Below are 23,915 nucleotides of genomic sequence, written 5' to 3' on the forward strand. Positions count from 1 at the left end.
TTTCATTGTTGCATGTTCACTTTAATTTAAATGGATATGTGCAGGCATACACATGCATACAAACACAGAAACACACACAGACACACACAGACGTATACCACAAAGTGCATCGACATCTACAGTAGGCCTTTCACAATCATTACATAATCACTTGATTGGCTGGCCATATGGCGTCATTCAAAATGAGACACATGCTCAATCATGCAAGCACATGTATGTGCTGAGATCTGTACTGAGGCACGTAGGCACGTGCACACATCAACACACACACACACACACACACATACATATACACACCCATACAGCACTTAAAATGCTCGGCTGGAAACATGGATTTTTTGGTATAGTACAGTATAGTTTTTGAACAAGATATAAAAAGTAAGTCTATGTGCAGCAGAGTGAGAAAATTGTACACACACCCAAACCTTTTGAATGTGCACTGCAATGACACTTCATTTTAGGGAGCATCTTTTCCGCCAGGAAGCATTGAAATTAACGACAAGGGTTCAGTCACATAGCCAAACACAACAGCACCACTTTGGGTACATTTTGGTTTTAAACCAAAGAAAATGCAAGAGCCCAATAACTTGGAGGATGCAATTTGCAGAAATTGCAATAAAAAGTTTTCTGTATGTGTCCCATGAAGTTTGTACTGTAATTGTAGCATAAAATGAGCCAAAAATGACAATTGAATAGTAAATCGTATTTATTTGTATGACACACAGTCAGCTAAAATTCATAATCGAGTCAACTCTAATCTGCAACCTTGCGGTCTTCTCTTTCAGCTAGCTCATATGTTTGAAAATACTCATGCGCACACACACACACACACACACACACACACACACACACACACACACATACACAAACATTAGGGTGTTAAACCTTAACCCTGCTCCTCTACACAGAAAGGAAATACCGCCCTCCACATAGCCTCATTGGCTGGACAAAGAGAGGTGGCCAGACTCCTGGTGAAGAGAGGAGCAGATGTCAACGCTCAATCCCAAGTGAGAATCCTCTTAGGGAACACAGGCTATTAGATTGATTATTATTGATTGAACTGTACAAGTGTATTGCATCATGAGAATGTGTCCACACCATCCTCAATTCTGTGTGTGTGTGTGTGTGTGTGTGTGTGTGTGTGTGTGTGTGTGTGTGTGTATGTTTGTGTGTGTGTGTGTGTGTGTGTGTGTGTGTGTGCGCGTGCGCGCGTGCTTCAATAGAGTGGTTTTACTCCACTTTACATGGCAGCCCAGGAAAATCACTTGGATGTGGTTCGTTACTTGTTGGAAAATGGAGGCAACCAGAGCATTGCAACAGAGGTATGTGTGTGTGTGTGTGTGTGTGGATGGGTGAGGGGATTTTATACAATGTGTATGTGTGTATGTATGTATATGTTTTACTCTTATTTGATGGCTTGTACAAATTATGAAGTTATATATGGAGTCATCACCCACCCCACCCCACTCCCACCCACCCTCTTTTCAGTGGCATTCTCTCACTCACCCTTTCTCTGTTTCCCTCCATTGTTTCCCTCCTTCTCTCCTTTAGGATGGCTTCACCCCACTGGCCATTGCTCTCCAGCAGGGCCACAACTCTGTGGTCTCCCTCCTGTTGGAGCACGACACCAAGGGCAAAGTCCGCCTTCCGGCCCTGCACATTGCTGCCCGCAAGGATGACACCAAGTCCGCTGCCCTGCTGCTCCAGAACGACCACAACGCTGATGTCCAGTCCAAGGTGAGGAAGGGAGGGAGAGGCTGATGGAAGGAGGAGGGTGGGAGCAAAGGAAGGGAGTGCAGCAAGAGATAGAAGGAAAAAGGGAACAGAAATGTGGGCTGAGTGTAGTTCAAAAACAGGACAGGGAGGGAGGAACAGGGGGAACTCCACTGGGAAGGAAGGAGCAGTTACATACAGTTAGGTCCATAAGTATTTGGACAGTGACACAATATTCATAATTTTGCCCTTGTACACCACCACAGTGGATTTATAATGGAGCAATCAAGACTTGATTGATTTGCAGACCTTGAGCTTTATTTAAGGGGTTGACCAAAAATATGGCATTAACTGTTAAAGAATTACAGACAGTTTTATACATTGTCACCTTATTGGTCATGCTCTTTATAGACATATAAAGAGGATGACCAAAGAATTTTTTCCCTGGTGAAGAAAAAAAAACATTCACAATGTCCAGGGAAGTCAAAAACTGTATGTTATGTATAGTTTGTCCAATTGCCTCAGAAATTGGGTTGACAGTGAATAAAACTGGTTGTTCAACCCCTTAAATAAAAGATGAAAGTCTGCACTTCAGTCACAATCAATTTCTTATATCCTTTGTACTCAGCTATTTTATTAGTTTATTTTATCTTATCTATCTTTCTAGCGATCTAGCTATTTATTTACATATATACTTTTTTTCTAGAGATTTATATGTCTCACTTCTAGAGTTGATAGATGTATTTTGTGTGTTGCTGTTCCTGTACAATGACTGGATAATCTGGTACTGTAAGAATTTCTCAGTTTGGGACCAGTAAAGTACTATCTACTGTCTATCTATCTATCTATCTATCTATCTATCTATCTATCTATCTATCTATCTATCTATCTATCTATCTATCTAATGCTGGATTTAAGTGGGGAGGTGGGACTTATGTATGACTGAGGAGGAGAATGAAGAATAAAGAAAAGAGGAGGGTGTTGTAAATGATTTTGTTGAGTTGATCATTTTGCATCTTGGTACAGTTTTATTTTATTCATTTATTAGCCATTTACTCATGTGATACTCATGACAGGGAATGCTTTTTCCTTTTTTTCTCTGTTTAATGTCGCCTTGGAAGCTTACCCTGTGTTTTATGTTGACCTTGTGGTGAAAAGCCCTTTCCCTAACAACCCAACTACCTATTCCTCCTCTCTCTCTCTTTGCGTCCTAACCAGATGATGGTCAATAGAACCACGGAGGTATACAGACTGATTATACTTATTACTTCTTTTTTAATTCCTTCTTTATCACTTCTGACCATCTCTACCAGCTCTTTAATTTGTATCTTTCCCTTATTGAATGGGAGTTTCAGGATTATTGCATGTGAGAATTACGTACCACTAATATGGCATTGATCTTTGTGAATGTATTACAAATATTGCATCTGACAGCGCTTTACTGTACACTGCATGGCTGACAGTTAAACACATTGTGTTGTATGGAAAGTTTCCGGCATAATGTTAGTTAATTATTGTGTTTGTTTATATATATATTATCCTTTTCATACTTAATTATTTGTTTATTTATTTGTTATTTTTGGATTAATGAGTAGTTCTTAAACATGTAACTGCATTCATGATTAAATGATAATAACTCGATAATAACACTGACGGTATTTAAATATAGAAGTTGTTAATTGTCTTCCTCTAGATAGCCCACGGCATGTTTTTTTTTTTCTTTCTGAAACACATTACCTGCTCGATCTTTAAGTTAACTCTGTTTCTTAATTAAATTGCACCATGTCTATCAGAATGGGAAGGTAAGGAGTGAAGTCCACTTAAACACTGTAATATGTATATATATTTAAATATATATATATATTTCTTATATCAATGTCAGTCTGTCCGTTTTAGCTAATTCACATAGTGCATAGTCGCTTTGTGTTTTTCTTTTCCTTTTTTGAGTTCATTTATTTTAATTGTTAGATGTTTTTAGTTCAAAAATCATTTTTTAATGTTTTTGTTTTTGTTGCTTATTTTAGCAAGCATGGTAGAATTGCTGGGTTTATGCATGCCTTATGGTTTGCATGTGCTATTTTTGGGCATGATGAGTTTTGTTTATGCTTCATCTTGTGCTAATTTGTCTGGTTTCTTTTTCCAGCCATGCTCCCTCATGAGAATACTGCATGCATCAGTTTTCTTTACTTTGTTTTTCCACTGCAGAAAGATCTTATCTTCTTTCTTTCTTTCCTTCTTTCTTTCTTTCTCCCTTCCTACCTTTCAATCCTTACTTCTCCTCACTCTTCTTTTCTCTTTCTTCCATCTCCATTGTGTCACCTATCATCTTGCCTTCCTTCCTCTTCCTCTGTCAAACTCTGTCCCCCTGCTTCTGCCTTTCTCTCCTGGTCTTCCCCCAACAGAGTGGGTTCACCCCTCTGCACATTGCTGCTCACTATGGCAATGTAAATGTCTCCACCTTGCTGCTGAACAGAGGAGCTGCTGTGGACTTCACAGCCAGGGTAACATTATGTTTTCACCTCTCTTAACCCATCCAAAACACTAACTATACTGAACTCCACCAATATCATATGTGAATTCATTTATGTACATAAATGTTCAGTACACATCATGGTTAAGTTTTCCCTTGTTTCCTTGTTTATCTCCTCAGAATGGGATAACACCTCTCCATGTCGCCTCCAAGAGGGGCAACACAAACATGGTGGCCCTGCTGCTGGACCGAGGAGGGCAGATAGATGCTAAGACCAGGGTGAGACTTACTTTGTTGATGCTGCACCAGCTTTGGTAAATGAATGGCTGCTGACTAACACTTTGGCTGCCCTCTGGTGGTTTTGCTACAGGGTAGAGAGTGTATAAACCAGATGCTAATGGCCTTATCCTCAAAGTAAACAAATTGGATGGACCGCCATACTTTGTTCATGTGCTTCTACTGGTTTATGTGTGTTTGTGATTTTCTCCCAGGATGGGCTGACACCCCTGCACTGTGCAGCCAGGAGTGGACATGACCCAGCAGTGGAGCTGTTGCTGGAGAGGGGAGCGCCCATGTTAGCCAGAACCAAGGTACTGGATGAGCAGGGGTGTACCAATGTTGCCCTTTTATTTGATTTTGGCTACTCATGTCATCTGCCGCTGGTTCCTTCCTGTTCATTGTCTTAAACCTGCAATTTATCCTACCACGGTTGAGGCATGTTGCAGAATTTTAATGTCACATGTTATAAAAGCTTTCCACACTATGTGGAATAAAGGAAAACAAGTCCCTGTGCATTTTTGGCATGAAATATTCAATTTTACCGACACTGAATATCTTAACAAATTATGAGTCAGCAGCAGCTTTAGTCTGAAAACGCCAGTATTAGCCTTCAAAAAACCCTGTTGGCCATATTGGTTAAACCAATCATAAACACAAACACATGTACTGACTAAACTGTGGCCTTTGCTGCCTGAAATAAAGTAAAGATGGTTATGCCACAATACAAAAATCACAGGTTTCCAGTAATTTCACAAGAAACACAGTTGTTACCTCCTTTCTTTGCGTCTTATGTCTGCCACTTTTTTCTTTCACTGCTTTCTCTGCTTTCTCTGTTTTTTTTGTCCATCCGTCAATTCTACCTGTCACTCTCACACAGAATGGACTGTCCCCACTGCACATGTCAGCCCAGGGAGACCATGTGGAGTGTGTGAAGCACCTGCTGCAGCACAAGGCGCCTGTTGATGATGTCACACTGGACTACCTCACGGCGCTACACGTAGCGGCTCACTGTGGCCACTACAGAGTCACCAAGCTGCTACTGGACAAGAAGGCCAACCCCAATGCTAGAGCACTGGTAAAGACACATGGACACATAAAGACAAATACACAAACAACCAGGCTGGCACTTACTAACACATAGGGCCCTATCTTGCGTCAGAACTGAGGTTCAACTGAGGCTAAAGCAAGGTGGCTTTTTATAGGCGAGTTAATTGGGGAGGTGGAGCCGCATGTGCACATCCACATGTGTCCAAGTGGACGCGCATTGAAGCCGCCTGGGCGCGCTCTTGTAAAAGCTCAAATGAGATAGCGGATGGTTTTGAGGACCCGCTATACGCTTTCCCTAACGTGTGTGGTCAGGATAGCAATTGTAGGGAAAGCGCATAAACACGCCCACGGACACACCTCCAGGCACAAATAAAGGAGTCGGTATAATGTATAGTGGATAGTGTGGCCGCAAGATACTGTTTAGGGATAGCAGAAGCTGCTAAATGTGTAATTCACAGGTAGCGGGTAGTGGCAACGGGTAGTGCAGTGTGAAAGATAGAGCCCATACTCTCACAGTCACATACATACACACCACCGCCCATCTGGCAGACAGGAAGAATGACATATAAATACATACCGTACATCATACATAAATGCCTATTACTACACACATGGTACATTATCTAGAGCACAGACACTCTCTTCACAGACACTTATTCACTCACTCACTTGTCTCCTTTTCTGCTAGATGGCGCCTGGCGAGTGGCAGCCTGTTGCAGCAGCGTTTGGTGTCTAACTTTTCCAGTGTTTTGTATACTAATCCAGCCCTCAACTGTGGGCTCGTCGTGTGTTTTTGTGTGTGCTACAAACGGTACTTTAATTTACTTACCGGACTGGACATACCAGGACAATGCTCACCTACAAGAGGGAAGAGCTCCTGGATCGCCGAGCCCATGCCGGGCCACCGCCGACAGACATCCCGGTGGAGCTACGGAGGCGTCGGCGTGGGAGAAGAGCCGGTGTAAAGACGAGGGAAAGACGGCGGAGGAACCGGACAAGATTTAAACCTTGTCTTCCATCGATCGTCATGGGAAATGTGAGATCGCTGGCCAACAAGCTGGACGAGATCACAACACTGGCGAACAGTCAGCGGGAGTACCGCGAATGCAGCTTGCTGTGCTTCACAGAGACCTGGCTGAACGAGGGCATTCCGGACCGTGCGGTGGAGATACCCGGCTTCACGGCGGTGCGGGCGGACAGGGGAGCACAAAGCGGTAAGAGGAAAGGAGGAGGTCTTGCCGTCTTTGTTAACTCCAAATGGTGTAACAACAAACATGTAACTGTGGGAGAGATCATTTGTACTCCGGACATAGAACTGCTAACTGTGGGACTGAGGCCATACTACCTGCCCCGTGAGTTCTCCCATGCTGTTGCTGTTGTTGTTTACATTCCACCGAGTGCGGTGGCGGCGCGCGCTTGTGACGTCATCCACTCCACTGTCGCTGCACTACAAACAAAACATCCTGGAGCATTCATTGCAATAAGTGGGGACTTTAACCATGTATCAATCACAAAAACACTGACAAACTTCACACAGTATGTGGACTGTAAGACAAGGGGGAGCAAAACATTAGATCTCCTGTATGCAAATGTGAAGGGGGCATACAGCTCCCATGTCCTCCCTCCCTTGGGCAGATCAGACCATAACCTGATACACCTTATACCAACATACCAACCTCTGTCATGTCAGCAGTCTGTCACCGCCAGGACTGTCAAGGTGTGGTCCAGGGAAGCCGAGGAGGCCCTGCGAAACTGTTTCCAGTCCACAAACTGGTATTTGTTCCAGGAGGACCATAATGAGGACATTGAGGGCCTAACAAACTGTATTACTGACTACATACGGTTCTGTGAGGACAGTGTTGTTCCCACAAAAATGATCCGGTGTTTTCCTAATAACAAGCCTTGGATTAACAAGGACATTAAGGCCCTCCTTAACAGGAAAAAAAGGGCATTCATGTCAGGAGACCGGGAGGAGGTGAGGGCAGTCCAGAAGGAGCTGAAGAGGGAGCTGAGAAGGGCCAAAAACAGCTACAAAAGGAGGCTGGAGAGCAAACTTCAGCTGAACAACGCCAAGGAGGTGTGGAAGGGGATGAAGAAGATCACAGGACTTAATTCATCTGGTCCAGCTGTGGAGGGGAACCATGATCTTGCCAATGAGCTAAACCAGTATTTTAACAGGTTCGACTCAGCCCACACCACCGGGATATTGGCAGGGCATGTCTCCTCTAACAGCCCAATCCACAACCCCCCTGTCCCCACCCACACTTCGGCTGCTATTCTCCCCTTTCCCCTTCTTCCTCCCCAACCTGCCACAGTTGCTGCAGGGGTCAGTGCAGGAAGCAGCATAGCCCCCTCCCACCCAAACTGCCTGGCGACCCCCTTCCACCCCCCCAGTCCAGCTTTTACATCGAGCCAGGTGAGACTGGAGCTATCCAGGCTGCGTGCCAACAAGGCAATGGGCCCAGACCACATCCACCCCAGACTGCTCAAGGCATGTGCAGGACAGCTTGCAGAGGTGTTCCACCACATTTTCAGCCTCTCACTGACACTGAGAAGGGTTCCTCAGTTGTGGAAGACCTCCTGCATCATCCCAGTACCAAAGGTGAAACATCCTAGAACTCTCAGCGACTACAGGCCAGTGGCGCTGACCTCACATGTTATGAAGGTCTTTGAGAGACTGGTACTGCAGCAGCTGAGGCCCCAGGTGAGCAGCTCCATGGACCCCCTGCAGTTTGCGTACCAGGCCAAAGTAGGTGTGGACGATGCCATCATCTACCTGCTGCACAGGGCGGGCTCGCACCTGGAGGGGTCGGGGAGCACAGTGAGAGTGATGTTCTTCGACTTCTCCAGTGCGTTTGACACCATCCAGCCCTTGCTGCTTGCAGAGAAGCTCAACACCATGCAGGTAGACCACAGTATGGTGGCCTGGATTACAGACTACCTATCCAACAGGCCACGGTACGTCAGACTGCAGTCCGCACGGTCTGATGTGGTGATGGGAAGCACCGGTGCCCCCCAGGGAACAGTACTGTCACCGTTCCTCTTCACAGTGTACACCTCGGACTTCAGCTACAACTCTGGAATGTGCCATCTCCAGAAGTTCTCTGACGACTCCTCCATTGTGGGCTGTATCAGCGAGGACAATGAGGAGGAGTACAGACAGGTGGTGGGGAGCTTCGTCCGCTGGTCAGAGAAGAACCACCTCAAGCTCAACATCACCAAAACAAAAGAGCTGGTGATGGACTTCCGGAGGAGCAGGAAGCCCCCAACCCCTATTACCATCCAGGGGGAGGAGGTGGAGATAGTGGACTCCTACAAGTTCCTGGGGGTCTACATCAACAGCAGGCTGGACTGGAGGGACAACACTGACGCTGTATATAGGAAGGGCCAGAGTCGCATGTACTTCCTGAGGAGGCTCAGGTCCTTTAATATATGTAGCAGGCTGCTGGCCATGTTTTATCAGTCCATGGTGGCCAGCACTCTGTTTTTTGCTGTGGTGTGCTGGGGAGGAGGGATCAAGGAGGGAGAGCGGCACAGGGTCAACAAGCTGGTGAGGAAGGCCAGCCGGGTGGTTGGACTGCAGCTGGACAGTGTGGAGGTGGTGGCGGAAAGGAGGATGAGGGACAAAATGAACAACATCCTGGAAAACCCCTCCCACCCCCTCTATGAGGAGCTGTGGCTGAGGGGGAGCACCTTCAGCCAGAGGCTCACTCTCCCCAGGTGCAGGACGGAGCGGTTCAGGCGCTCCTTTGTACCCACAGCCATCAGACTGTACAACAGTGCCTGAACACCCCCTTGCTTCACACACACGAACACGCACGCACACAACATACATGTACACACGTAATTACAGGGACAGGCCCCCAGCACCGTAGTGCTTTTACCTATTTATTTATGGTCTGTGACCATACTGTTGTCATTTATTTATTTATTTATCATGCACAGTGCTACTGTGATTGTGTGTCCGGTTTGTATATGGTGTCTTATATGTATCTGTTACTTTTGCCGCTGTGACAATTTGAATTTCCCCTCCGGGGGATTAATAAAGTTTTATTCTATTATTCTATTCTTTTCTTCCTCTTCCTCATTGCTCTGTGTCTCTCTTGGTACCAGAATGGTTTCACCCCTCTTCACATCGCTTGTAAGAAAAACAGGGTGAAGGTGATGGAGCTGTTGGTCAAATATGGAGCTTCTATACAGGCCATTACTGAGGTGAGACACTAGGGGGTGATGGCTTAAGACAGAGTTTCATATTGGCGTTGAATACTGTATGTGTTTGTGTGTGTGTGTGTGTGTGTGTATAATATGTGTCTGCATATTGAAGCTGTTGTAACCTGCTCGGATTCAGCACTGATTTTTTCATTTTTTTTCTCTCTGTCTTTCTCTGACGCCCCACCACCTACTCCTCTCTCTCTAGTCTGGTCTGACACCCATCCATGTAGCAGCCTTCATGGGCCACCTCAACATCGTTTTACTTCTGCTGCAGAATGGAGCCTCTCCTGACGTCTGCAATATAGTGAGTGCTGACCAGTAAATGTTCAGCAGTATGTGGTCAGTCGTCAGGATTAACTATGGCACATAGTAACTAATAATTTTTCAAGTTTACACCTCAAACTTATGCAACCAGCTGCAACCAGCTGTGACATCAGTACTGGAGAAAAAACTTGATACGTTGCATTTTCATCAGCCATTAAAGTTTCATTTAGCACAGTGTGTTGATCTTTAGTAATTTTCTGTCTCAGCGTGGTGAAACAGCGCTCCACATGGCAGCACGGGCAGGTCAGATGGAAGTGGTTCGCTGTTTGCTGAGGAATGGAGCTCTGGTAGACGCCATGGCCAGAGTGAGTCAGCCGTTACGGCAGTCAATATTAACTATTGTCTTCTTTTCTTTATTATGAATAAGCTCTCACATATATGATCTCAGAAACCAAAAACAGCATAGGTTACTGTGCCTGCCTAATTTTTTCTCTTTCTTTCAAATCCCACCATCTTGACTCCTTGATATTTGCTCTTGTTTTCTTGCATTATTGATTGTGTTGTTTTACTTCCTGTCTCATATTCTCATATGTACAACACCACTACCCTGCCACCACAGGAGGACCAAACACCACTACACATTGCATCTCGTTTGGGAAAAACTGATATTGTCCAGCTGCTGCTGCAGCACATGGCCCATCCAGATGCTGCCACTACCAACGGCTACACCCCTCTCCACATCTCAGCCAGAGAGGGCCGGGTGGAGACTGCTGCTGTGCTGCTGGAGGCCGGTGCTTCACACTCACTGGCTACCAAGGTAAGCAGAGGATGATCCATGACATGCACACTGAGACAGCCACACACATGCAAGCATACAAATTCTCACACAAACTCACTAATTCTCATCTAAACAGTAAAACTAAATAACTTGTATGTTTAGATTCAAATGAACTTGAATTCCCCCTCTACAGAAAGGATTCACTCCATTACATGTAGCAGCTAAATATGGAAGCCTTGATGTAGCAAAACTCCTCCTTCAACTCAGAGCTGTCCCTGACGATGCTGGCAAGGTGAGCCAAAGAGCAGTGCACTGTATTTGAATTGACCATATACAGCCAATCTCAAAATAACGTGAACTGAGATTAGTACAGTGATTCATAATTTATTTAAGTTAGATACCTGTTACATTGATGTATTTAGTCCTGGCTAGGCTGATTTTGTGTACGTGAAATAGACTCAAGAACAACTTATAACCTATAAGTTGAATACAGTATTCCATACATAGTATAAAAATAAAGGTACACTGTTCAATAAGAGAAATCCATTGCTTCCTTTAACAGAATGGCCTAACTCCACTACATGTGGCAGCTCACTATGACAACCAACAGGTGGCACTTCTACTGCTAGATAAAGGAGCATCACCTCATGCGACAGCCAAGGTTTGAAAAAACAGTATAAAAAACTCTTAATGGCAAAATACGTCTTTGGGTAACCTTACACTATAATATCATGAGTCTCTGATGTTCAGTGCATTGTAGGAGTTGATGTGTGATGTGAAGTGTTGTAATTTATTTTCTATCGTACTCACTATCCCTCAGCCTGCTTCACCTCCTGCTTCTGTCAGTAATTTCCTACATTTCCTAGAGGAGAATTTTTTTTTATGTCTGTTCCATCTGCATTGATCTCTCACTGTGTAGAAGTCCTTGTGCTTGACCGAAACCTAACATAATACTTAATATCATTTATGCACCAGAAATATCATAACATAACTTTGGGCCCAGAAGTATACAATAATAAAAGCAATAACATTAATAACAATAATAGTGCATGCACAATATATGTTTAAACTGTGTAGAAAGAGGATCACATTAGGAAATAGTTACAAGTGATTGAATGTTAATCTCTCTCCTTTTCCAGAATGGCTACACTCCCCTCCACATTGCAGCCAAGAAGAACCAGACAGCTGTCGCCTTAGCACTGCTGCAGCACGGAGCAGAGACCAACGTACTGACCAAGCAGGGAGTCAGCCCTCTGCACCTGGCAGCCCAGGAAGGACACGCTGAGATGGCCAGCCTGCTGCTCGACAAAGGAGCCCACGTCAACACAGCCACCAAGGTGACACAATTTCAAGTTCATATTTACTTAAATGGTAAATCAGCTGCATTTCTAGTCCACTGCCCAGCGCTTTACAATGTTTTGCATCATATTCACCCATTCACACACACATTCACAGACTGATAGCAGAGGCTGCCATGCAAGGTGCCAAGCTGCTCACCAGGAGCAGTCAGGGGTTGAGTGTCATTCTCAAGGACACTTTGACACACTCTCTGGACGAGCCGGGGATCACACCAGGAACCTTCCATATACCAGACAGCCGTTCTGCCTCCTTAGCCATGCTGCCTTGATTCAGTGCTCTTAATCACAGTTACAGTATCAAAAAGCTTTACTGGCCCACAGTCGATAGAGAACAAGCAACCAAAAAGATGAAATGACACACCCTGGCTTAAATCCTCATACCAGGCAAGAACAAACTCCCTAAAAGCCATAATAGCAGCTACAAAGGAAACAGAAGTCTTAAGGAATCTTAATCTTAATCTATATCTTAAAACATCTTAATTTACAAATTGAAAATGAAGACAGTCCTTGATTAACCTATCAGGTATAATACAATATACCAGTTTGTTAATCTGCCGTTAATTAATGGCTAAATAATGTTCACTAGAGAAATAACTAGGAAATAGTTATAAATGACCAGTTGAAATTAACTTAATTAATTGTCAATTAGTTGTTAGTTAACATTCGATAAAAAATACAAAATAATAAATTATTTTTATTTTTTTAATGATGTAAGTGTTCTTCCCTCACATTCGTTCTACATTGGATGCATTTAGACATACGCTAACAGAGACAACTTCCTGGTTTCTGTGTTACAGAGTGGACTGACTCCTCTCCACCTCACAGCCCAGGAGGACAGGGTCAGTGCAGCAGAGGTACTGGCCAAACATGACGCCAACTTGGACCAGCAAACTAAGGTACACAGCACACACACTCACACTCTCTCTCACATGACTTTACAGTGTTCTCTCGTAATACTGGCTATTTTAAAACTTGTTTTGTGTATATTAAAGGCAGACTATTCAGTTTCAAATGGTAGGTCAGCCCACCTTGCTGTGATGTGGTAAAGAATGGTGAATGTCACTCAATTCTCAAAAGAATAGAGCATTTTTCTCTTTCTTGTTTATATTTTAAGATACACTATATTACCAAAAGTATTCGCTCACCTGCCTTTACTCATACTATGAACTGAAGTGCCATCCCATTCCTAACCCATAGAGTTCAATATGATGTCGGTCCACCTTTTGCAGCTATTACAGCTTCAACTCTTCTGGGAAGACTGTCCACAAGGTTGAGGAGAGTGTTTATAGGAATTTTTGACCATTCTTCCAAAAGCGCATTGGTGAGGTCACACACTGATGTTGGTCGAGAAGGCCTGGCTCTCAGTCTCCGCTCTAATTCATCCCAAAGGTGTTCTATCGGGTTCAGGTCAGGACTCTGTGCAGGCCAGTCAAGTTCATCCACACCAGACTCTGTCATCCATGTCTTTATGGACCTTGCTTTGTGCACTGGTGCACAGTCATGTTGGAAGAGGAAGGGGCCCGCTCCAAACTGTTCCCACAAGGTTGGGAGCATGGAATTGTCCAAAATGTTTTGGTATCCTGAAGCATTCAAAGTTCCTTTCACTGGAACTAAGGGGCCAAGCCCAGCTCCTGAAAAACAACCCCACACCATAATTCCTCTTCCACCAAATTTCACAGTCGGCACAATGCAGTCTGAAATGTACTGTTCTCCTGGCAACCTCCAAACCCAGACTCGTCCATCAGATTGCCAGATGGAAAAGCGTGATTCATCACTCCAGAGAACGCGTCTCCACTGCTCTAGAGGCCAGTGGCGGCGTGCTTTACACCATTGCATCCGACGCTTTGCATTGCACTTGGTGATGTGTGGCTTGGCTGCAGCTGCTCGGCCATGGAAACCCATTCCATGAAGCTCTCTGCGTACTGTACTTGGGCTAATCTGAAGGTCACATGAAGTTTGTAGCTCTGTAGCAATTGACTGTGCAGAAAGTCGGCGACCTCTTTGCACTATGCGCTTCAGCATCCGCTGACCCCTCTCCGTCACTTTACGTGGCCTACCACTTCGTGGCTGAGTTGCTGTTGTTCCCAAACGCTTCCATTTTGTTATAATAGAGCTGACAGTTGACTGTGGAATATTTAGGAGTGAGGAAGTTTCACAACTGGATTTGTTGCACAGGTGGCATCCTATGACAGTTCCACGCTGGAATTCACTGAGCTCCTGAAAGCGGCCCATTCTTTCACAAATGTCTTGTTTCACAGTCTGCATGCCTGAGTGCTTGATTTTATACACCTGTGGCCAGGCCAAGTGATTAGGACACCTGATTCTGATCATTTGAATGGGTGAGCAAATACTTTTGGTAATATAGTGTATATTTGACATTAACACATAAGGTTCAAGATGGGCTGTTGGTCTTGGCATGAACCTGAGGGGTTCTATCCCTCCTCAATCTCATCCTTAACATTAGTAAACAAAGTGGTGTGCCCTCCTATTTCAAACTGCAGTCTGCCTTTTACTTCAATAGTTGGTGTTTACCAACTGCTTTCACATTCAGTTGCCACAGACCCACAGCAAGCCAACTTAGGGTTTACTTGCGCCTGGCTCAATTCAAATCTTTTGTAAAGACTAATTATTTATTTGAATGGATAGCTCAGCAAATGCATACAAAATCAAGCAGTTTTGTTTTTGAAGCATGATTGTTTAGTGGTTCTAAGTGTTGCATCACAGCAAGAAAAATCTCGGTTTGGTCTCCCTCTCTGTGCGGAGCTTGTATTTCCCTCCTTGTTTACATGAGTCTGCTTCGGGTGTTCAAGGTTCCTTCCACTTTTAAAAAACATCCAGCTTTTGATTGGTCCCTTTAAAATGCCCATAGGCAAGACATGTGGTAGGTGAGCTAATGGTGATCTCCAGCTAACTGACAGATAAAACTAGAAATTCCCCATTTTAACTTGTTATAATTAACCTTGGCTAGCCCTGTTTGAGGTAAAAAATATTTTGTGTGGACACCTTTACAGAGCTGAACAAGACAAACGTGCCAGACAAAAGGGTACATGCATAATGTTTTCCTCTCTGTCCTCCCCTCCTTCTTTTTCCTCATCAGCTTGGATATACCCCTCTGATTGTGGCCTGTCACTATGGAAATGCCAAGATGGTGAACTTCTTGTTACAACAAGGTGCCAGTGTCAATGCGAAAACCAAGGTAGGATTCAAATCGAACCGCAAAGCAATAACGTCACATACAGTAGCCATTCACAAATCACTTTCTGTTTTAGCTTATTCAGAAGTCCCCTGATATCCTGTGTCTTGTCCAACAGAATGGATACACACCCCTTCACCAGGCAGCACAACAAGGAAACACACACATTATCAATGTTCTGCTGCAGCATGGAGCTAAACCGAATGCTACTACTGTGGTGAGTAAGAAAACTATATGTATAAATATATGTCATAAATATATAGTATGTTAAGACAATCATCTTTCTCCTTCTCACACATTATCTCTCTTTTTCTGTCAGAATGGAAACACTGCTCTGTCCATTGCAAAACGTCTGGGTTACATCTCTGTGGTGGACACGCTGAAGGTTGTCACTGAGGAGGTCATCACCACGACAACGGTAAGCTCCGCCAGTGATCGCATCCGACTCCAGATCTTGGACCAGTTTACTTTGCCCAATAAACCTATAACAGTATAAAAAAAACTCTTAATGGCAAAAAAAAAAACTATAATTCCCTGTATCTCATATTCCTATTTTGTCTGTATTTTTCCATGACTGTGAATGGGTCAGACGGTTACAGAGAAACACAAGTTGAACGTTCCAGAGACCATGACTGAGATACTGGACGTGTCTGACGAAGAGGGTGAGTTGCTTCAAAAAAAAGAACGAATTAATGAATTTTAAACCCTCAAAACACAGTCAATAATGTGCTGATGTTTAGGACCATGTGGAGGTCAGCGTGTTCCGGACACTGGTAAAGATGCTTAGGCTCATCCTGCCAGACAACATAATCCAAAGTTACCTTATAATGAAGACTGTTTTTTCTCTTTTTGTAACTATTATATTCCTAAGGGCTGTGTATTATGGGTAATGTAGTGTTGTAGCTGTGGTTCTTATAGCTGTGTGTTCCATAGCTATGAGGCTCATGGAAGACGAGGCAGTCACAGAGAAGTCTGTGGAGTTGGAAGGTAGTGGGAAATGAAAAGACTGGTTTGCCCTGCTCTGCCTGCTTGTTGTGGAAGTTAATGCAGTGGTCCCCAACCCAGTCCTCAAGCCCCCCCGTCCTGCAGGTTTTTGTTCCAGCTATACGCTTGCACATCTGACCCAATTAAGGCCCATGCACCTTCATGTACGGCCTACTCAGGTAGATCTGTTTAGGGATCGGCCTGATATAGCCTTATTTGGTAATATCAGAATCGGCGAGTACGCCTGTTAATACACTGATACCACCACTGATACCACCACGCGATGCGGATGCACGCAGGGTGCCACTGCGCAGGTAAGCTATTATTGCTTCCGTAGGAGATCCCTTGTAAGGGAGCGCTTGTTTTCAGTGCAAAGAATAGTTATTGACAAAAACATGACGGAGGCTCGCCATCTCAAGCGACCTTGAGCCACATGAGGCCCCGCCGAGCGAGCTAAAGCGAGCGAGTCGCCAGGCAGAGCGTCGCAAAGCCTGATGCCGACCAGTGCCGCGGCTGGCTCGCCTGATACCGGCCAGTGGCTTTTTTATTCAAACAAGATTTTGTCCATATAAAAAGTATTTTTCCAAAAAAGGGTCTTGAAAAGGAGGGGTCGTCTTTTATGCGGGTCAATATGGTAAGTTGCAAAATGTCATCCATTTGGCAAAACGGTTTAAGAGTGTCTAGACTGTCAAACTAAGTTGGATAATAAAAGAACAGTTCTGTGGCATTCATTCTCTGTATGTTCTTTGATTTTTTACAAAGGGTTTATCCTGATGACAGCAATCATATCATGTAAGGTTGGTAGTGTACAGCAGAAGCACGCTGGTATCGGATCAGTATTGGATCGGTATCGGCTTTTAGGCAGAATTTAGTATCGGAATTGGATCGGCAAAGAAAAATGGTATCGTACCATCCCTAGATCTGTTTCAACCAATCAGCATGAAGCCCTTAAATGGATCAGGTGTGAAAGAGTAGAGCTGAAACAAAAACCTGCAGGTCAGAGGGTCCTTGAGGACTGGTTTGGGAACCACTGAGTTAATGTGACTAAGTTCTCTTGTCATGCAGTTCGATATGAAGCACCCCTGCATTGTTCTAACAACTTCTGTTTATAGAGTTAGTTGCAGCTCAGTGGAGTCAGTGTTAATGCAGTGGTGGACACTAACTGCACGAAAGTTATTGAAAGTCTGATTATGATCATGACAAGAAGGTCTAAAATAGTAAATGAGGTATTTCTGATTCTGACAGCTGTAGCTTACTGTAATGACTACCGTTCATGTAATAACTGCCAATAACATCACAATTTTTCCACTCATAATGTAAAAAAGTTGATAATGTAATAACTTACCAATAATGTAATAAAATTTCTGAACCAATAATGTAATAACCTCTGGTGAATAATGTAACAAGGTATGTATGCATTAGAATATTATTGTTATATTATCATTTGGTACTCAAACAATTAAACCATAGAGGGCAAGTCAAGTGCCACAAACAAATAAATAGGCATAGAGAGAGAGAGAGAGAGAGAGAAAGAGAGAGGGAAACTGTGTGTGTGTGTGTGTGTGTGTGTGTGTGTGTGTGTGGTCATGTTTTCGAGCAGCTATGTGAAAGGGGCAACAGCAAGGGTAAGTGTTATGGAAGTGCGACACTGTACAGCCAATAAATAAAACTTAAATAAATTGATGTAAGTATACTATTACATTCCAGTTATTACATTTTTTATGATTTTTTTTTTAAGCCAGCTAATGATGTAATATCCAGCCAATAATGTTATATGTTATTGGTGCAGAAAATATATTACATTACTGGCCAGTTATAGCATTATTGACTTTTACTACATTATGAATGGAAAAATGATTACATTATTAGCAGTTATTATATTAAAGGTATTTATTACATTATTATTATTACTGATCACTGCTACACAGTGATCAGTCATCATGGTTTCCCACCTGGGTACCATTTTAGACCACCTTTATAAAGGGTTTATCAGTGGTTTAAAATTAGGTTATTAATTAGATTGTGATTAAAATAAACAAGTAATAAACAGTTCTAAAGTTATAAAACAGTTTTCGATGCAGGCTCTCTATTTGGCAAGAGCAAGTAAAGTAAGCAACTAGCAAGTTGTTTTTAATAGCATAGATGCAGCGCAGCAGTAATTTGATCTTGCCAAATTATGAGCCTGCATTGATGTATGGAAAAATTGCATCATAAACTGTTGTCAGAATTGTTTATTGATGTTTTTATGTGTTACGCTGTTTTGTGTTTGTGAAATTAGAATGCATTCACTGAGTGGTGTGGACAGATTTTTTTCTCACATTGCCATCAGGTCTTTGAAAGTAGATTTGGAAGTGCTGAGCTAGAAAATAAATACAGCCATGGAAGATGTGTAACTTTAAGTTATTTCAGTTTTATTAGTTTCTCATTCAATTTGACCACAACTGTCTCTCTCTCTCTCCCAGGTGAGGACACAATGACAGGGGACGGAGGGGAATATCTGAGAGCAGAGGACCTCCGAGAGCTGGGAGACGACTCTCTGCCTGGACACTACCTGGACGGTTTCAGCTACATGAGCCACAATCTGGACAGGTCTCAAAAACACACACACACTCACATAAAATATTTCCCTTCACATCTAGCTACATGAAAAATGCCAGATGCAATGGGTTTGTGTGAAGAAAGTGGGACAACACATACACAGACATATATGCAAACAGATGCATATACACAAGGACACTGAGAAACTACGTATTCTCCTATCCTGCAACAGATCGCAACAGACTCCCATTCACCAAAGCTTCCACCAGAGAGACGGGGTTCTCATAGAGGACATGATAACAAGCCACCAGGTGAGGACCAAACACACAGAATAATCAGTGCACTACTTAGTACTTGCATTGGTTTCATCTGGTTGTCATTCTGTTAGCTTAAAACTGTCTGCAAAAACTTAACTGGAATATTGAACATATTTAATGAATGAATGTTAAATTGCCAAATGGGCTACTGGTCTTTGGTGGCCTGTAGGTGTCGTCTCTGTCAAGAGAGAATGAGAAGGATTCTTTCCGTCTGAGCTGGGGTGCTGAGCACCTTGATAATGTGGTGCTGTCCTCCAACCTGCTACACTCTGGGTTAGTATATGTACGCGTACACGTGCGCACACACACACACACACACACACACACACACACACAAAGATATTGAATATTACAATATGCTAAAGTTATGCACTGTATTTGTTATTGAGATGATTATGTTCCACACACTTTTGTTAGTTATCATGGCTATATGAGTCACCTCCAGATCAAATTTATTTTGCCCCTGTATTTTTTGTGCCACTCCTCCACGTTTGTTCTCTCTTCTCCTCTCTTTCCTCTTTGCCTCTGTCTCATTTTCTGTCTCTGCTTAAGTTTGTTTCTCACTACTTCTCACTCTTACTGTCTTTGCCTTTTTTGTTCAATCTGTTGTTGTTGGCTGTGTTTGTGATCGAGTTTGTTGTGGTCTGCTTCTAGCCGCTCCTCCCCGTGCCTAGACCATGACAACAGCAGGTGATACTCTTCATCTTGGCTACTCTCTCTTTCTTCTTTCCTCTTCCACATCTTTAATTTTTCTGTCTTCTGCCATATTTTCTCAGTGTCATCGCCATCTTATCTGTTTGCAGAATTTCATGATGCATGTTTTTTTTTAGACTTCCAGAATTCATCTGATAAGCTAAAATTGTGTTAGCTGTGCTTACATTTCATATACAGAAAACTTGAGTGTTATTATGCTGATTTGCTTTTTGATACCGAAGACCCTCCTGGAAGAATCTGATGTAATGCCCTCCTGTTTACTCACCTTCCTTGCAAATTACATAGAACGAAACTGGGAGGGACCGAAAATAATGACATAAAACAGACTGGAATGAAATATTTTCTGTCAATACCTGCTTGTCGCCGTATCACGACTGATGTCATAAAACTATTGCTTTCTCACCCTCAGTTGCTTTGCCTGCATGGAGGCAAACAGTCCACAGACCGAACATCTCTGTTAAACAATACTGCATATTTGAATATTTGTCTGTTTCTAATGTTTTTTGGTGTTGATGAATACTTTTATTAGAGTTTGTAACAACCAGTTTATCTGGCCATTTTCCTTAGCTTCCTGGTCAGCTTCATGGTTGATGCCAGGGGTGGGGCCATGCGTGGTTGCCGTCACAATGGCCTGCGAATCATTGTACCACCTAGGAAGTGTTCTGCGCCTACACGGGTGACATGTAGGCTGGTGAAGAGGCACCGTCTTGCCTCCATGCCTCCTATGGTGGAGGGGGAGGGCCTGGCTGGTCGCATCATAGAAGTTGGACCCACTGGAGCCCAGTTCCTGGGGTAAGCCTGTTTTTCAGTTTGTGTGTGTGTGTGTGTGTGTGTGTGTGTGTGTGTGTGTGTGTGTGTGTATGCATGTGTGCGCTTCTGTGTGTGTGAGTTTGTGCGCGTTTGCACACTGTTGTGCATGAGTATGTATGATCAAGCTCTCTTCTCCACTCCCCCTCTGTGCTGCATACGGATCAGTAAGCTTCACCTGCCCACAGCTCCACCCCCTCTGAATGAGGGTGAGAGCCTGGTCAGTCGGATCCTGCAGCTGGGTCCTCCAGGAACCAAATTCCTCGGGTAGGGCCATAGGTTGGGGACACACCACCACCTTGGCATCCTAGTCACATCCCATCCTATTCTCCTCAGTTTAAACTTTTGAGTCTCCAGTGAGAATTTTGCCTGTGTACATTTTGTATTTTTTTGTATCAGGTCACATTCTTGGTTTCTTGGTACTATGAAAGAGCGTTCATGTGTGTTCATTTAAACCAAACCCACCTCGGTTTTTGCTTTTTGTTGTTGTGTTATCTTAATGCTTGCCTCAGTCTATCCCAGTGCAGTGCCAGTCTTGATGTGGAATGATTTTTTTTCACCATTTTGTTACTGTTTTTGTTAAATATTTTTATTTTGCTGCAAGCGTGACATGCTCCTCTTATTAATTACTCAAAGATGCTTATGTACAAATTAAAGGTCATGCAAAGCCAAGCCCAGAATTATGTCATTTATCATAAAAGTTTCTCTGCCATGCCGTCACCATATACTGTATGGTTGACTCTCTTCAACATGAATTTAACACTCTCCTTTAATCTCCTTGCCTCTTTCAGGCCTGTGATAGTGGAGATCCCCCACTTTGCAGCTCTGCGGGGGACAGAGAGAGAGCTGGTGATCTTGAGGAGTGAAACAGGGGAGAGCTGGAGGGAGCACCACTGTGAATACACTGAGGAGGAGCTCAACCAAATACTCAATGGCATGGATGAAGGTAAGGCATTGCACTGGGGTCTTGCACTGGGGTCTTACACTGGGATCTTACGAAGGACCTAAATTGGGAATGTGAACTGTGATTTCAGACAGGTATAACCTTGTGCAATATCTTGTTTTTTAGTTGAAAGGTTTGTGACGTCATGCATCTGAGAGTAGTATTAACTATCTAAAAATGTAAGTGTCTGTACTTGTTGTTGCTATAACACTGAACCATAGAGGGTTGATTATACATGTCTGGGCTTTCTTTGCAGAACTGGATTCCCCTGAGGAACTAGAGAAGAAGAGGATATGCCGTATTATAACCCGGGACTTCCCACAATATTTTGCGGTGGTGTCACGGATCAAGCAAGACAGCCATTTGATTGGCCCAGAGGGTGGGGTCCTCAGCAGTACTCTGGTGCCCCAGGTCCAGGCTGTCTTCCCCGAGGGAGCCCTGACCAAGAAGATCAGAGTTGGTCTACAGGTACATATTTTGATTGGATGAGAAGCTTAGTTGTACTTTTTGGTATTATTAATTTTTTTTCTGTAATTTGTGCCAGGCCCAGCCCATCGGCGCTGAAGTAGTGAAAAAGATCCTTGGTAACAAGGCCACATTCAGCCCGATCGTTACCTTGGAACCAAGAAGGAGGAAGTTCCACAAGCCAATTACCATGACAATCCCAATCCCCAAGAGCTCCAACAGTGATGGGACAGTCACTGTGTTTAGTGGAGAGACCCCCACTTTGCGTTTGCTTTGCAGCATTACTGGTAAGCAGCAAAATTCAAGCCTGGTCAAGCATACATGGACAGTACAGTGAAAAGCCAATGAGAGCTTTCCTGTTTTATAAATACAACAAATTTAGTCAAACAGAGTGACAGGTTGGGAGACAAATTCTGGCTCTGTGTTTCAGGTGGAACCACTCCTGCCCAATGGGAGGACATTACGGGCTCCACGCCTCTCACCTTTGTTAACCAGTGTGTGTCCTTTACTACAAATGTGTCAGCAAGGTAAATGCTCCTTAATTTTCAAATGTGGTGTGTTACTTTGCTCTTCTAATTAAGCCCCCTTTACTCAGAAGCATGACAGTTTGATCAGATCCTCCCTTAAATAATCTAGTTGATCTAATATTTCACTGTGATTGGCAAGCTTACTGTGCAACTGTACCTGGTATCTATCTACTGCTGGAAAGCTTCCGTCACTCACTGAGTGAAAACCTCACTCATATTCCTAGGTTCTGGCTGATTGACTGCCGCCAGATCCAGGAGTCGGTCAATTTCTCCTCTCAGCTGTACAGGGAGATTATCTGTGTCCCATACATGGCAAAGTTTGTCATCTTTGCCAAAACGCTCGACCCGATTGAGGCCCGCCTGCGCTGTTTCTGCATGACTGATGACAAGATGGACAAGACCCTGGAGCAGCAGGAGAACTTCACTGAAGTGGCCCGCAGCAGAGACGTAGAGGTACAGTGGGATGATGGGCAAATTACTGATGGTAGTTAAGTGTGAGAGAAGGTATAGGCGAAAGGTGTGAAAAGGGAAATGAGAGGAGCTCTGCTAAGCTATACTATAGCCAAGATGCAAACGTAAAAAGACAAGATTGAAGCAAAGTAGGGAAAGTAAATAGAGATGATATTAAAGCAGTCAGATTAGTGAGAGGAGCTCAAAACGTTGGCACTTTCAGTGAGAATCCACTGAAAAGCCCATAAACAACCTGTTATGAATTTCTACATACATCATAAATGTTTATTTTCCAGATATCAGTGTACTAGGTTTGCAAATTTCCAGGAGAAAGAGATGTATTCTAAGATTGATGTTTTTGAATTTGTTCGCTTCTCTTAACCTCACTTACTCAAGGTAGTTCTAGGTTGTTGTTGGTTGTTGTTTTTTGGGGGGTGGGTCGTGAAAGTTCTCATATCCACACACAGGTGCTCGAAGGGAAACCTATATTTGCTGACTGCTTTGGAAACCTTGTACCTCTTACCAAGAGTGGACAGCACCATGTCTTCAGCTTCTTTGCTTTCAAAGAGAACAGACTAGCACTCTTCATCAAAGTATGTTTATGCATTGGATGTAAATTTCTGAAATTTCTGTTCATTTGTTTGTTTTTGTCAGAGACACACATTTCAAATATTATGCAGTTTTCTCCAGTTACTGGATTAACTGTTTCACTAACAGATTCGGGACACAGCACAGGAGCCATGCGGTCGCTTGTCCTTCACCAAGGAACCACGCACCTACCGAAGTCTTAACCACAATGCAATCTGCAACCTCAACATTACGCTGCCAACATACTCAAAGGTCAGCCACAACAGCA

The 23,915-nt window shown here is 43.6% G+C and overlaps 1 protein-coding gene across 1 annotated transcript in view; it reads left to right on the top strand.

Annotated features, from left to right (window-relative positions):
- Window positions 1-23,915, top strand: part of ank2a (ankyrin 2a, neuronal) — a 101,134-nt gene that overhangs the window by 21,029 nt on the left and 56,190 nt on the right. The window contains exons 4-37 of the mRNA XM_030071620.1: window positions 909-1,007; window positions 1,224-1,322; window positions 1,552-1,737; window positions 2,932-2,955; window positions 3,507-3,515; window positions 4,116-4,214; window positions 4,364-4,462; window positions 4,675-4,773; window positions 5,340-5,537; window positions 9,623-9,721; window positions 9,927-10,025; window positions 10,252-10,350; window positions 10,605-10,802; window positions 10,957-11,055; window positions 11,326-11,424; window positions 11,903-12,100; window positions 12,919-13,017; window positions 15,219-15,317; window positions 15,433-15,531; window positions 15,634-15,732; window positions 15,904-15,976; window positions 18,761-18,887; window positions 19,069-19,147; window positions 19,323-19,426; window positions 19,808-19,843; window positions 20,435-20,659; window positions 20,843-20,941; window positions 21,466-21,620; window positions 21,874-22,085; window positions 22,162-22,369; window positions 22,513-22,609; window positions 22,834-23,062; window positions 23,527-23,652; window positions 23,777-23,899. Of these exons, the coding sequence (XP_029927480.1) occupies window positions 909-1,007; window positions 1,224-1,322; window positions 1,552-1,737; window positions 2,932-2,955; window positions 3,507-3,515; window positions 4,116-4,214; window positions 4,364-4,462; window positions 4,675-4,773; window positions 5,340-5,537; window positions 9,623-9,721; window positions 9,927-10,025; window positions 10,252-10,350; window positions 10,605-10,802; window positions 10,957-11,055; window positions 11,326-11,424; window positions 11,903-12,100; window positions 12,919-13,017; window positions 15,219-15,317; window positions 15,433-15,531; window positions 15,634-15,732; window positions 15,904-15,976; window positions 18,761-18,887; window positions 19,069-19,147; window positions 19,323-19,426; window positions 19,808-19,843; window positions 20,435-20,659; window positions 20,843-20,941; window positions 21,466-21,620; window positions 21,874-22,085; window positions 22,162-22,369; window positions 22,513-22,609; window positions 22,834-23,062; window positions 23,527-23,652; window positions 23,777-23,899 (4,092 nt within the window). The remainder of the gene's footprint in view (window positions 1-908; window positions 1,008-1,223; window positions 1,323-1,551; window positions 1,738-2,931; window positions 2,956-3,506; window positions 3,516-4,115; window positions 4,215-4,363; window positions 4,463-4,674; window positions 4,774-5,339; window positions 5,538-9,622; window positions 9,722-9,926; window positions 10,026-10,251; window positions 10,351-10,604; window positions 10,803-10,956; window positions 11,056-11,325; window positions 11,425-11,902; window positions 12,101-12,918; window positions 13,018-15,218; window positions 15,318-15,432; window positions 15,532-15,633; window positions 15,733-15,903; window positions 15,977-18,760; window positions 18,888-19,068; window positions 19,148-19,322; window positions 19,427-19,807; window positions 19,844-20,434; window positions 20,660-20,842; window positions 20,942-21,465; window positions 21,621-21,873; window positions 22,086-22,161; window positions 22,370-22,512; window positions 22,610-22,833; window positions 23,063-23,526; window positions 23,653-23,776; window positions 23,900-23,915) is intronic.

The sequence above is a fragment of the Myripristis murdjan genome, chromosome 1 (genome assembly GCF_902150065.1).
Source record: "Myripristis murdjan chromosome 1, fMyrMur1.1, whole genome shotgun sequence".
Lineage (NCBI taxonomy): Eukaryota > Metazoa > Chordata > Actinopteri > Holocentriformes > Holocentridae > Myripristis > Myripristis murdjan.